This window comes from Macrobrachium rosenbergii, chromosome 29 (assembly GCF_040412425.1).
Source record: "Macrobrachium rosenbergii isolate ZJJX-2024 chromosome 29, ASM4041242v1, whole genome shotgun sequence".
Classification (NCBI taxonomy): Eukaryota; Metazoa; Arthropoda; class Malacostraca; order Decapoda; family Palaemonidae; genus Macrobrachium; species Macrobrachium rosenbergii.
Genome location: NC_089769.1, coordinates 22,106,896 through 22,121,490, shown reverse-complemented (window position 1 = coordinate 22,121,490; position 14,595 = coordinate 22,106,896). Strand labels below are relative to the sequence as shown.

The 14,595-nt window shown below is 42.1% G+C and overlaps 1 protein-coding gene across 4 annotated transcripts in view; it reads left to right on the top strand.

The window, feature by feature from the left end:
* LOC136854671 (protogenin B-like) overlaps positions 1–14,595 on the top strand; it is a 507,887-nt gene that overhangs the window by 415,812 nt on the left and 77,480 nt on the right. For all 4 annotated transcript variants that reach the window (XM_067131267.1, XM_067131266.1, XM_067131269.1 and 1 more), the window contains one exon: positions 1,309–1,445. In XM_067131267.1, coding sequence (XP_066987368.1) covers positions 1,309–1,445 — 137 coding nt within the window. The remainder of the gene's footprint in view (positions 1–1,308; positions 1,446–14,595) is intronic.

Below are 14,595 nucleotides of genomic sequence, written 5' to 3'. Positions count from 1 at the left end.
CTTGACGATAATTCGATTTTGCAAGGCGGGGTAGCAATTAATACCGATATGACAATATTTTTAAATTTCATGTGGGCGCAGGCAGCAGGGTACAGTCAGGTACAATAGACCAACTTCTTTTCCTTCATCTCTTTATCCCATCTTCTAGTTAAAAAGGTAAAAGAGAATGATAAAAATATTGTTGGTAGTGGTATACTCTTGCGTAAATGCATGCAGCCGTAACAACCAAACGACAAACTGTTGTCAATTACCGTAGTTATGTTACAAATGACGTTAAGTAGAATAGGACTGATATATTTTTACACTATACCCTTATTTAGTATGGATAAAAGATCGGCAAGGAAATACACTGCTAAATTTAAGCTGCAAGTTGTAGCTGAAGCTGAGAAAACAATATTCAAGCTGCTAATGACTATAAATTGTCATGCATCAGCAACATGGATGAAACTCAATCGTAAATAAAATTGGAGAGAGGTATTTTATTTTAATCAAAACTACTGGGCATGAAAGAACACATTACTGCCATTTTCACACCAATAAAAGATAAAGACGCAAAGCTCGTATTATGATGAAATAAAGTGAAAATAGCAAACAGAATCATGCCCCCAAACAGCCAACGTCATAACGAAAAAAATAGCTAAGTTAATTTCACATTAAGACTTATTTGTTATACTTCGACTTAACAACACTTTGTATAACAAAAAATAACCTTGTTCCATATAAATAAAGTATCAAAGAGATTCATTTACGCTAACTAGAAGCAAGAAAAGCGCTCTGAACTGAGTTGAATACGGTGAAATAAACTTACTGCGTAATCGATTTCCAAACCAAGACATTGATCGCTGTGATCGCAATTTATAACACAAAGTAATATGAGAATACATACAATGTTATTGGGTACAGTGAAGTAAAGAATAACTTTTTAAAAGAACCGTGGAAAAGATACATATTCATTATGTTGAATGTAGAGTACAGTATAATGTAGGGTAGGCTACCATATAGGTAGTTTACTGTCAGTGTGTTGGTGCCTAATATCCTGCTTCACTTTCTGGTTGGTAATTGTTGTGTGAAAAGATGAATGTTATTAAGCTTCATATGCCCTTTTTTTATTATATGTCAGAGGATTTAATCTGATTTATTGAAAATTATGCGAGTGATATTGTGATTTCCAGTTACATTTAGAGGTAAGTATTGTTTCTTTTGTTGCGGATGAATATGGATGCTGTTGTTTAATTGCTTGAAGGATCAGTCCTTGCTTTGAAGTTACATGATATTGTTTGTGTTAATTCTTGTTTCTGTTCATTACAGATGTTGCATGGTATGAGATCCAGTTAAAAGCTGTCAATTCAGTTGGTGAAGGATTGCCAAGTGTGCAAGAAATCAACGTTCATCAAGGTTCTCTGGGTAATCCGACTTTCCCTAATACAACTCATGGCATTGATCAGGTAATTAGCCCTTAATCCAAGAAAACTTCATGATTTCCAAGTCAGTTACTGTTATTTTTTATGTAAAACACATTTTTCCAAAGGTAACGAAAACATTTCAAAATGTATTTTGTTTTTCACTAAACACCTTAAAGCTTGCTGCGGCATTCATGAGAATCTGTTCTTAGAGAAGAGTACAGCATAAATAATATGGTCCATGACTATTGTAGTAAAATCCAAGACCGTTTTCTTTAATGAGAAAATACCTTTAGCTACTGAAACATTGACAGGATGCAAATTCTTGTTGACTTATGTGCCATATTAATTGGGAGAGCTCTTACAGAGTATTTAGTCTATAATTTTCTAACATGCTGCCCTCTCTGTTTTTTTGGAAATTTGACAAGTCACTGTCAACCAGTGAGGAATGCATTTTCAAACCAGGCAACCAATGATGTGAGATTTTGATGTTGGTTACTTTTAAACATATTGTAAGGTACTGCCTTCATGATATGATTTGTGTCTATTTAAGTAAACTTCTAGATAATTTCCCCTTGTAAATAATTGTTACAAATGCTTGCTAACTGAGGTTGTAATTTTGGTTTATGTAGTGTTTTTTCGTCTGCAGTGCTGTCCACTGGCAGATTTATTTTTGTTCCTTGTCTCCAGCACTTCTCTGTCTGTGTTTTTGTTTTGGAATGAGAGGATAATTGTGCATCTTTATGGTGATGTCATGTGCAAAACTGCCCAACCAGCAGCAATTAATTTTGCCAGGAGTCACTGTAGGTTTTCTGCTTCAGTCTTGACTTTGCTATCATTATCTATGTGTGGTGGCTGTTCTCTGGTGTGTTTTTGTCAATTCATTATACAGTATTGGCTGCAAAATACAGTGGTACCTCACCACTCATCATTATTTGGTTCCAGAAGGTACAATGAGTGCCAAAAATGACAAGTACCAAACAAGTTTTTCCCATGAAGAATAAAAAATTGAATTAGTACTAGACCACCCCTGAAAAATGACCATTTTAAAAGGTATTTTATGTAATGATGGACTTGTGTTGTACTTTTACAACATAATAGTAAATAAAGAACAATAATTATACACAAATAAATACTATAGAAAGTAACTTCATTTGCTTTTTCAGAAATCATGGCCTTGGAAACACTACCACCCACCGTTTATCATTTATTCAGGCCAGCATTCAAGACCTAAATTTCATAATCAATCAGTCAACAATTTTATCTACTTCCTCAAGTGTTTAGACCTCTGTTTTGTCTCAGTTTTGATTCCTTTAACAAAAGGTAGCTTTAATATTATCTTAATTTTTTACGATGGTGATCATAACCTTGTCATGCAGTACTCCATAGACAATCATTCTCTCTCTCTCTCTCTCTCTCTCTCTCTCTCTCTCTCTCTCTCTCTCTCTCTCTCTCTCTCTCTCTCTCTCTCTCTCTGTGTGTGTGTGTGTGTCATGTTTCTGACTAAAAGGTAGTTGTGCCCTATTTTTACTTCAGGTTTACAATTTCTTATCCACCATTCTAAAAACATTTTTTTTATGAAGGATAGAGCATTGTCATAAGTTATAAGATTGACAAAATTTAATGCTGTTTATAGTCCCACTTAATTCGAACATTCGTGTTTATAGTCAACCCCAGACTATTCGCAGATTCACCTATTCACGAATTTTTCTGTGGAACATAACTCCAAATAGTTTGTGGAAAATTTGCCTATTCATGAATTTTTTTGCAGAGCATATGTAAAATATTCACTAGTTATTGTAATTTATTTTTGTGACTAAATCCATTTTTGATAAAAAAATTATTTACTAATTTTCGGATATTAATATTAATGTAAACAGAAATGTATGAATACAATGTATTTTTTTGTCATAAACATTCACCAAACGATATTTACCCCTAAAAAAAAAAAACGTTCTCCAAATGATGTACCAGTGTTACCCTTGTCTACATTAAAAGACAATGGTAAGTGTTAAATACTGTATGAAAGAAAATGTGCATGCCTAAATATAGGGGTAACTTGATTAGTTTTCGCCTTGGTAAGATTAACAGTTGTAGGAGTGTTCATGCATATATTTTTAAGGGTAATGTAAGATGACTTTGAAATGATATTAAAGTGCTTTAGGATGATAGTTTAAGGTGTATTTTGTGGTTTAGCTAATAAAATAGGTGGTTGTAAGTGCTTTTAGAGGGAGCCTCAAGTATTTGCGAATTTCAGCTATTCATAGGCAGTTGTGGTCCCTAACCCCCACAAATACTGGGTGTCTACTGTACTTGAATACTCTTGTATCATGCAACTTTCGAAACAATTTTTAATCAGATTTTAGGTGCATTATACTCGATCTACAAATGTGTATGTGAACTTTGGCTCTGGTTAGTCTGTTATACCTTTGGACCTTGGTTGCACCAGTAGTTACCATTTGCAAAAATCAAATAGTACACTTGTATTTAAAGTAATGTTAATTCTAAAAAACTGATGTTATATTTAACATATTCAGTTATATTGTGTGTACAGTATTGCCATATCATATTGCAAAACATGAAAAGTGCCATCATGTGCCTTTTGCATTCTGGTAATGTTTACATGCTTAAAAACAAATTGATTAGGTTTTACAGACATCACTCATTGGCATTAGAGTTAAATAAAACATAATCCAAAGGTATGGGCAGTCCTTGGTTATCGGCGGGGGTTCTTTTTTGATGGTGTGATGATAACCGAAAATCAGCAATTGTTGACGCTTTTTCAGTGATTTTCAGGGCTTATCGGGGCTGATTTTGTTTATTGCTGCCTCTGTTAAGTATGTATGGGCGCCAGTACCCAATTATCAGCACCGATACACAGAAATCGGCAATTTTCGGTTCCGAAAATTGCCAATTTTTGTCGATAGACAAGCGCCATAAAATTGGATTGCCGTTAACCGGGGACTGCCTGTACTCATTTTTGTAAATTATCAAACCTGGGGTAAAACTGCAGCTTACCTTTATTTGTAAATGCAGTAAATTTTAAATTAAGCAAAGGAGTGATTTTGTCAATACCGGACATTAGTGTTTGCCTAAATATAAACGTACTGATTGAGAGCTACTTGTGACTAATGCTGAACTCTTTTTGATGTGGAAGAGGCAATGTGTCACAGCATCTCAAGACAAATATGTATTAGCTTGCACATTGAGTGGCCAACAGATGATGGTACCAAGACAGTGTTTTCTTGTCAAAATGAGTTAAGTACCGAATTGGACGAGTTCTAAAAACATTGAGTACCGAGGTAGTACTGTAATTTGTGAATGAATGATGCAGTATTATTATATGTTGCCAGAACTGGGTGAACTATCCTGTGTGTCAGAAATATAGTGTATTCAGGGAAAAAACTCTGTATCTGGGTGTCAGATGGATGTATAAATGGTTAGCTTGCATAGGAGGTAAGCGATTTTAAGTGTGAAATAAGTTAGGAAATTTATAGGAAATAGGTTTGGCATTCATCTGAGTCAGATGTGTTTGGTTAGTTGGTTATGCTCTCCCCCTTACATTTAAAGATAATGGAGGACAGCAGTGGGCCTTAGTCCTTGGGTAAGGGTAGGGAGGAGAAGACATAGAGAGAATACCAAACAACCAAGGTATGTAAGCAAGTAATTATTGTACCACCATGATTTATGGCACTTTACATCAGGTTAAATGGGCATCCCCCTTGGATAATTAGGACCTAGTGCACTAGGTTAAGTTAGGTTAAGTAGGATACATCATGGATACATCCCAGTACTGTTTGTTCTGACACAGTATACAAACCACCAGTCCTTTACATTACGACTTACTTATGGCGAAGCTGGACACGGCTGGTAAACTCCTGAACAAGGTGGTTAGGCAGTAACTACCGCAAGGTAGGTGGGATTACCCACCTGCCTGGATGTTAACATTCCAGTTTGCATTCGGCCATCATGCTTTGCAGACGTGCTTTCGGATCTCTTTGTCTGACTGCTGTTGAGCTCTTTATTTATCCCGGTGGGATCTTTCTGTGTTTTTATGTATATATTGTGTATTTGATATTTATTAATATACAAACCCACAATTTGTGATAGCCTTGCATAGGCCGTCGTTCCCCTGCATCTGTGTCTTGGGTTTGACGGCCAAGGCCGTATTTAGAGGGGTGTACAGTAACCCTTTAATTGGATAGTGTAGGCGTTCCCCTGTACTTTCGGATATACTGTATTAGATTGGGACGTAATAACTTCTCTCCCCTTCATTGATCGGGACGTAACAAGTTCTCTCCCCTTCTTGGGCTCACGCCCTCCATGTACAAGAGCATGACTACTCCTTTCTACTTGTGCTGAGTGTTGTTTTTTGCTGCCTGCGCTGTGGATGAGTTGCACGGGTGGGGGAAGGTTGTGGGTACCATCGGTAAGCTCGCTTCCCAGCGCCCGTGGTGGCTGCCCCTCCTTCCTTCTCTCTCCCTATAGGTTCTTCTTGTATCTCTCCTTCAGAAGAGATCTCTCTCCTTCGCCCTCTTTGCTCGCTCGTCGCACAAAGACAGCGGGGTCAGGCGACCTCTTCTCAGGGCTGCCTCTCTTTTCGTAGGGCAGTTCCCTTCGGAGCGAGAGGAGTGTCCCTCTACTGATCATCTTTACTTTTTCTTTCAGGTTGACAGTGAGCATCGTAGGTGCAGCAGCAATTGGCAGTGGCCTTCATGTATGCTGTGCAACTGCCTCTGGCGTATCTGTGGTCTGTCTGCTCCTGTTGTGCTTCCTGTGTTATTGCTCCTGTTGAATCAGCAACAAGTCTCTCGGCGGCTCCTCCTGGTCTCCTGCCGCAGCCTTCCTGATTGCTCCTGTCACTACTGGTGACATTCATGTGATGTACCTGGCTGTTGCTGTAGCTCCTGCCTTCCGAACTGCTTCCTTAGCTCCTGCATCGGCTGTCCTGATTGTGCCTGCTGCTGCTCCTGGTGGTTGTGTCCTGGGCCACTTTCATTGTGATCCTGCCTAGCTGCCCTGAAGGTTACAATGTTTTGTGTCCACCATCTTGTAGATGATGTCAAAGTGAAGGTGAAGGAAGTTGCCCTGTGGTGGTAGCTACCATCTTCTGCTGCCTCTTCCCTTCCTCTCCCAAGGTTTGAGGGTGTCCCCGGAACTGGATAGACCTCCGTCAGCCGAAGGAGAGGAAGGCTGCTTCTTCCACCTTGAAGTCGTTTAGGCATCGAGGGACTGCCTCCTTCCGAGGCTGGGTTTTTGTGTTTCGGGAGCCGCAGGCGTGCAGACCTTGGTTTGTGCTCCTGTTCCCAGTCCTAGAGGTTCTGCCTCTAAGACAGGTGCTGCTTTGGGCGCTTGTTTGCAAGCCGCCCCGAGTGCTTGGGATTCTGTGGATTTCGAGTATCCCGATCTGGTCTGGAGAGTATTCTTCCCAGCCCAGTTCAGGAGCAGCGTGAGAGAAAGGGCTGAGGCACCCAGGTGTCTTGGCTCTTCCTGCCAGCACTACAAGTGCTCCCAGAGTGCTTAGCAGTGCTCAGTCGAGTTTCCAGCCTGGTGTCTCAATCCTATCAGTTCGAACACCAGAAGAAGCAGGGAAGAGGTTCCCTTCAGAAGTCCTGCGGTACTTCTAAGGGACTGCTTTTCTTCTGAGAGGCAATTTTTTCTTGTTGGCCCTTCCCTCCTCTGGGGTCTCGCGTTTCTGGGGCTGCGAGAGCATGGCCTCGAGAGGCCGCGTCTTAGTCGCCAGTCTTAGAAGTCTGTGTCTAAGACTGGTTCTGTGCCTGACTTTTTAATTTCTTAGGAAACTGAAAGCAGCTGCTTCCAATTTTTGGGGGTCTCGTAGGTTGCTCAAATTCTGTGAAGCACAAGCGCTCTCTTGGTGAGAGGCACAGGACGAGAGAAAGTGCCGAGACCCGGGTGTCTTGGTGCTGAGACACCCGGGTCCCTCGATACTGCCTGCCAACTGCTTCAGTTGCTGGGCCCAGTTTCATCCTCGTATCTTGAACCTTAGGGTTCGAGCATGCAGGATAGCAGACACCGAATTCCCCCTTCAAACCACCTTCTCGAGGGGCCTCGGCCTTGAAGGAGTATGGAGTTTGGAAATTAGCGCTAGTTCACGGCAGACGAGTTCCGCCCTGCCCAGTTTCCAATTGTGTTCGCGTGAGCGGCTCGGCTCAGCTCAGCTTGCTCGCCCTACCCAATCCCTGGTTGCGTTTGCAAGACTGGCTCTGCTCGGCTTGGCTTGTCTCGCCCCGCTTGCCCCCTCAGTCCACCACTTATCACCCAGTCTGGACTGCGTTTGCGTGATTGGCTCAGTTCATTGCAGCTTGGCTCAGCCCTGCTCGGTTTTTCCGAATCGGGTTCTTGACACTGTGTGAGTGAACTTTCTGCTCCTCCCAGGAAAATGCTTTGCCATGCACAAGCGCTCTTCTTCCCCTGCTTGGCAATCATCTCCTTCAGTTGATTATCGCTCACAGTCCGCCTCTCGTGCTGGTCTACCTGGCAGGACAGGTAGGGGTACTCTTTCTCCTCCCTGTTCTCTTTCCCTCTCGGTTGTTCCAAGAGGCGCGAGACAGACAGAGAGAGCTTTGGTGAATTTGTCTTCTTCGGAGTTCGGCTGCCTGGCGTGCTTTCGGTGTCGGTCCCCCGATTGTCACGTAGTACAACCAGGTAACCGAGGAGGGTTTCTTGGGATCTGTCAAGGTCTCCCTCCAGGGAGAGATTTACAGGAGTTTCATGCTTCAGAAGCAGTGAGGGTCTTCCTCTTGAAGTTGTGATCACCCTTGTTTCTCAGAGAACTGCGCACCGATTCGTCAGTGCGAGGATCGCCAGGACAGGACCGCAGCTCCCCCAATGAATAATCTTCATGATTCATCACTTGCAACCCTTGCAGTTCCCAGAGGGGCCGAGAGCATTCTCAACCATATGAAAACTTTTCTTTAGACGAGTTCATTCAGGTTGAGACACCAAACTCCTCCCCCCCTCGACAGAGTATGAATTCTCTTGCCTCTGAGGGGTCTTGCTGACCACAGGTTGTTCTGACTCTGCTTCATCCGGACTGGGTTCTCTCTCTGCTTCTCCTTGCCATGATGGGTATTCTCTTCTGCAGTGAGAGGCAGCAATCTTGGAGGACACCTCTTGGTTTCCTCCAGACAGTCTCTTGATGGATCGACGATCCTTCACTTTTAGGCTTTCTGTCCTCGGATATGACCATTCCTGGAGAGAACCCTGCCTTCTGAGACTGGTCCTGTCCGGGGATGGGTCTTCCTGCACCAGGCAGCAATCTGTGGGCAATTCTGGTGCTAAGAAGAAGAACTTTGTCCTAATTCAGAAGAAGAACTTTGTCCTAATTCAGATCTCTGGTTTCGTAAGTCCCTAGTTAGCTCGACCCGTAGGAACAAACCTTTACTTCAGATCTCTGATTTCGTAAGTCCCGAGTTGGCTCGTCCCGTAGGAACGAACCTTTACTTGGTTCTGCCTTTCTTTTTCAAAGATTTGCCAGATACCACAGTAATCAAGGTTCGTACCAGGGAACTGCCTTGTCCTTTGGACAATGGCCAAGACCTTTGGGTCTTAGTCATCTCGGCTTGACCTTAAGTTCAAGCCAGCCAGCCTCCTTGACTCCTAAGAAGTCCCAGGCTTCAGAAGAAGATCGTGGAAACACACGTCCCCTTCTTCCCTTCTGGGAAAGTGCGCATAACTGTCTCTTTCCACCCTCTTTTCCATAAGGAAGGAGGGCAGAAGGGAAGAGAAGAAGTATTGACCAGAAGTTCTCCTACTGCAGATGCCTGGATGAAAAGATACTTGTCGACTCTCTGGACCTGGCAGCAACATTGCTGAGACTTGGGAATGAATTCCTTCAGGAGAAGTATCCATTCCCCTTGGGTCTCGGCAATTCTTTTTCATCAAACCTCCATCCCGCCTCCTCTCCCATGCTCCCAATTTGGGAAATGCTAGCCCAGCTAGAGCTAATCGTCTTAGTATCCTGTCATTTTGCAGAAGCTTCCCCTTGGTGGAGAATGAAGTAGCTCTGCTTCCAGTCCTCCATCCTTCTTTCCTCTCTGAGGTATGAGGAAAGAGTTAGGCTAATGCTTGATTGAAGGAACCTTTGAATATGCTTGCATATTCTCCTCAAATCATGTGTCTACTCTCGGATTCACCGATCGAGGCATAGGCACACACCTGGAAGACTTGGTCTTGAAGGTATGTGGCTGAGAAAATTGATACCTTCTCATCGCCATCCTGAACTCAAGGCAGCCTTTTGGCTTTCGGAGAATTTCAGGATGAGTTTTGCAACACTCAGTGGTTTCATTGAGCAACACCACCACACTAGTGGCATACTTCGACAAACAAGAGGGAATAGTTTTTTCCTCCTGTTTCACCTGTCGACATTTGCAGGTACTTGAGTGTTCTACAGCATACTCGATAGCTCAGTTAGCCAGATACATTCCCAGTGGGGATGTGTTCGTAGACGAGCTCAGCCTCGGGTTTTGAGTGATCAGGACGGAACATGCTCTTCACTCTTTTCTTCACGAAGAGACTCCTTGACTGCTTGACTGAGAGATCCCTACCATCTTTCTGTTTACCTCCTGGCACAACAAAATCAGTAGTTTTCTCGCCCCTTTGCACCAGACCCATGGGCTGCTACAGTGAGGCATACTGTCTTTGTAGGAAACATTGATATCTATGTTTTTCCTGCTGTATTTGTCTGTTCGCTAAGGGTTCACAAGCATTGCTCACCCCAGTTATAGACAAATGCTGGGAGACTTCGCCTTGCGCCCGACCTGATAGCTCTGCTTCCAAGGCATCGAGAAGAGTTCTTGACCCAACCTCCTGTAGCAGCTACACAAGAAGCAGTTCTTCAGGCAGTACATTCCTGTGTGTTCAGGACTGGGAGACTTTCCAGCTTTCCTGGCAAGCATAGGCTTTCTTGCCGAGCAGCAACGGATACAGCTGGATAAATCTAGACTCTAGAGATTCATTTATGCTAAATAGAAACAAGAAAAGTGCTCTGAACTGAGTCAAATGCGACGAAATAAATGCCGTGTAAACATTTCCAAACCAAAGCATTGATCGCTGTGATCATAATTTATAATACAAAAGCAGTATAAGAATATGTACAATATTATTGGATACAGTGAATGAAGGCATAACATTTTAAAAGATCCATGGAAAAGATGCATATTCGTTATGTTGATGTTTGTATAATATGTTATGCGAATATAGAGCACGGTATAATGTAGGCTACGCTACCATATATGTATGCAATGTACCATTGTGTACGCTAAGCTAATTCTTCTTTGTTATTCAATTTCTCGTTGTATTGAATTATCATAAGTCACTTTGCATGAACCTCCAGAATTAGCTGATACAGTATTAATAATTACTATACTGTGTATGTAAAGAGTATATTTTATAGTGTAGGCTAGGCTATCATATATGTATACATGGTACCAAATACCCTATTGTAGGCTAGGCTGTGTTCGTGATACGTTTTGGTATTTCTTACGTTTTTTCCAACAATCGATGGTTTTTTTGGAACCTAATCCCATCGTAAGTAGGATAATACCTGTATAAGCATATTTAGTTTGTTTTGTGTGTGTTTGAACCATCAAAATAGGCAGTTCTAAGTGTTTTTAGCAGGGTTCTAAGTATTCGCTGGTTTTAGCTATTCGCTGGGTGTGGGGGTGTGGTACGCATCCCCCGCGAATACGGGGGTTTTCTGCATGTACAATATTATTGGATACAGTGAATTAAGGCATAACATTTTAAAAGATCCAAGGAAAAGATCCATATTCATTATGTGAATATAGAGTACAGTATAATGTAGGCTAGGCTATCGTATACGATGTACCATAGTGTAGGCTAAGCTAATTCTTGTTTGTTATTCAATTTCTCTTTGTATTGAATTATCATAAGTTACTCTGCATGAACCTCCAGAATTAGCCGATTTTAATAATTACTGTACCGTGTATGTGTAGAGCATATTTTATAGTGTAGGCTAGGCTAATGTATATGTATACATAGCATGGAATACCCTAGTGTAGGCTAGGATTATATTCAAGATACATTTTTTCCAACAAACGATGGGTTTTCTTGGAACCCAACCCCATCGTAAGTAGTACAATACCTGTATAAGTAATTTTAGTTTTTTTGTGTGTGTTTGGACTATCAAAATAGGTAGTGCTAAGTGTTTTTAGAAGGGTACTAAGTATTCGTGGGTTTTAGCTATTCGATAGGGCTGGTGTGTTACGCATCCCCCGTGAATACGGTGGTGTTTACTGTACCTCCAATATACCCTCAGAAGAGTTGCCTTTCAATTCAAGCCACTGTGTTTGTTTTGGTCTTTTGACTGTTCCTCAGATGTTCTCGCAGGTGTTCATGCTGGTCTCATCTTGGGCTGATTTGTACAGGATAAGTCTGATGAGGTATCTTTTGCTTGCAGTTGCGACAGGACAGGGACCAGCTACTGGGTTTAGTGGCAACCTGGGATAGTGATAAACTACAAAAAGTTGGATCTCATCCCTAAGCAGAGGGTAAAGTACCTGGGAATGCTGTTAGATACGGCAGCAGCGAGAGTTTTCCCTTCAGAATCGCACATTGCCAAGTTCGGGGAATTGACCAGAAGTTCCTGTCTCGTCAGGAACAACTCGCTTGACAAATCGTCCTATGTCACTTATCCCTAGAGAAGCTTATCCTTCAAGGATATCTTCATCTATGCTCCCTTCAGTGGAGACTCAAAGGGTTCTGGTTCCATGTGACAGACCTTCCCTTCTATGTGGTCCCTCTCTCACGGTAGGGGAGAGAGGGTCGAGCTTGGTTGGATGACATGAACCTCACGGTCGGAGTGCCTCTCAACACTCTCCCTCTGGAGATGTTTATTTTCTCGGACACATCGAACAAGGGGTGGGACACACACCTGGAGGAGTTGCTGGTGCCAGGTGTGTGGAACCAGGACAACTGGCACCTCCACATCAAGGTCTTTGAGTTTAAAGCAGTGTTTCGTATGTTGCACGAGTTCCGGAACCATGTGATAGGGCCCTCCATGGTGTTGATGAGCAACAGCACTATGTCAACAAGTGGTGAGGTTTAGTTTTATTTCCATAGCAGACAGTGCCGTTAGTATTGACAGTCCAGTTGCACAGGCGTTTGGTGGCCCAGTCGATAGAGCTGTCAGCCAGGTACGTTCCAGGATCATGGAATGTAGTAGCAGACAAGCTCAGCCACTAGACACAGGTGATAGGAACTGAGTGTTCTCTTACACACCTCTGTAGTGGAGAAGTTGTTCAAGGAGTGGGGGACTCCAAGCATAGACCAGTTTGCCTCTTGGCACAACAGAAAGCTGCCGGTATTGTCGTTGTTTTATTTCCTCTTAGGAACTGTCAAGTTACTAAATTACTGAAGATGTGGAGCAAGATCAGTGGTTCATTTCATTAGTCTTGGGGGAACAAATCATACAGTCACCACTTAACCTAGATTTATTTACTAGTAGTTGTATTTACAAAATCTACAGTCAGCACAGGTTACCGCTGAATTCCTGTTGACACTACCTAACTGAACAGACTTACAATCAGTATTCATTCCATGTCACTTAGTTTATGATGATCGTCTTACTTCGCTAACTTAATGGTAATTTCTTTATAAATTATGGCTTACAACAGTTATGCCAACCCAACCCCTTTTAGTGGTATGAATGGTTCACAACAACACAAAAAATATACATCATGACTAAGTGAACTCCAGTATCCAGTTTCTTCATATCCTTGTAATATACACATACAAGCTAATTGTGTCCAGTTTGGGTGTATGGTTCATTTAGGTCACAAGAAATGAAAAAAGGGTTGATACCGATTTCTTTTGTATGGCAGTTGTCAGTTTTGCACAAGCCTCTATCAGCATCACTGCACGCTTTCCAGAAGATACTGCAGACACCAGACTACACACAATTTTTATCAACGGCAATTTTGCACAAGCCTCTTATCAGTGTCGCACTCTTTCCAGAAAATACTGCAGACACCAGACTACACACAGTTTTTATCAACAACTTCTTACTAATCTCTTATCAGGTATTTACAACAACTGTTCAATTTCTGTTGCCTTTTCTTACTTCAGTCTTGCCACAGTGCAGCCAGACATTACATCAAAGTAATAGTAATCCACCCCACAACAGTAGACCTGCAATGAGGTGGAGTTACCATTAGCATTAATGAACATATGAACAAGGATTGCTACACAAAAAAATTTTAACATTCAGTATAAAAACTGACAGTAATTTGTTATGAAGTTCATATTTCATATATACAATCCAGAACAGCTCAAGACACATTCCAACACCCATGGAACACCCTCAACATATAGCTTTTCTACTGTTTTGCCTGATCCAGAAGGTAGTCAATGGTATTGATAACTTCAAACCTCAGGCTAACACTGGTGGCACCAAAATAGCATTATGTCCAGTGGTATCTGGACCTTCTGCAAGAGTACAGTCAAGGTGAGAGCTCACAGGTCAGTGGCATCACTCTGTTCATGGCATTCCGGGGAACCAATCAGCACAGCAGGTGTTATATGTTGGGTTTTGGAATTGTCAGACCTCCTTTTACCTGCAGGATGTTGCCAAGTTCTTGGATGTGTTTTCCTAGGGTCCTGTTGTAGCTGCTCAACAAGTTGTGTAGCTAGCCCAGCTCCCCTAATGGGACAGGTAGCACCTTGTCTAAGATATTCGGTGAGCAAGAGAGAATGGGTGAGTGACTGGCTCCCCTCTTTATCTTGACTTTCTCCCTTGTAGGTCACTAGAGTTGGAGGCTCAGCTGAGTACATGCTGGGTGGACAAGCTGTGCGGGTAATCTATTATATGTAGCTGGGCACCAATCCATTACTTTTGTAGTCAGTAGCTGGTTTTTTTTGTCCCGAACTTATTACTTGAGTTTTTCCAGCCTGATCAAGTAATTGTGTGCAAACCCATTAGTAATTGGTCTAGAAGCCTAGCAACTGCACATCCTAAATGGGCAATATCCTAGAAGTGTGGGATCACTTTCTTTGCTCCTTTCATCCCAGGAAGGATGCATCCCAGGTTTGGTGAACTGATTTTGTCCCACCAATGGGTAAGTTTCCAGTTGTAGAGAACAGAGGTTTGTAATTTGTGTAGGATAAAATTTTTTTAAAGTAATTTGTAATTTTCCTAACATATAAACCTGAAGTC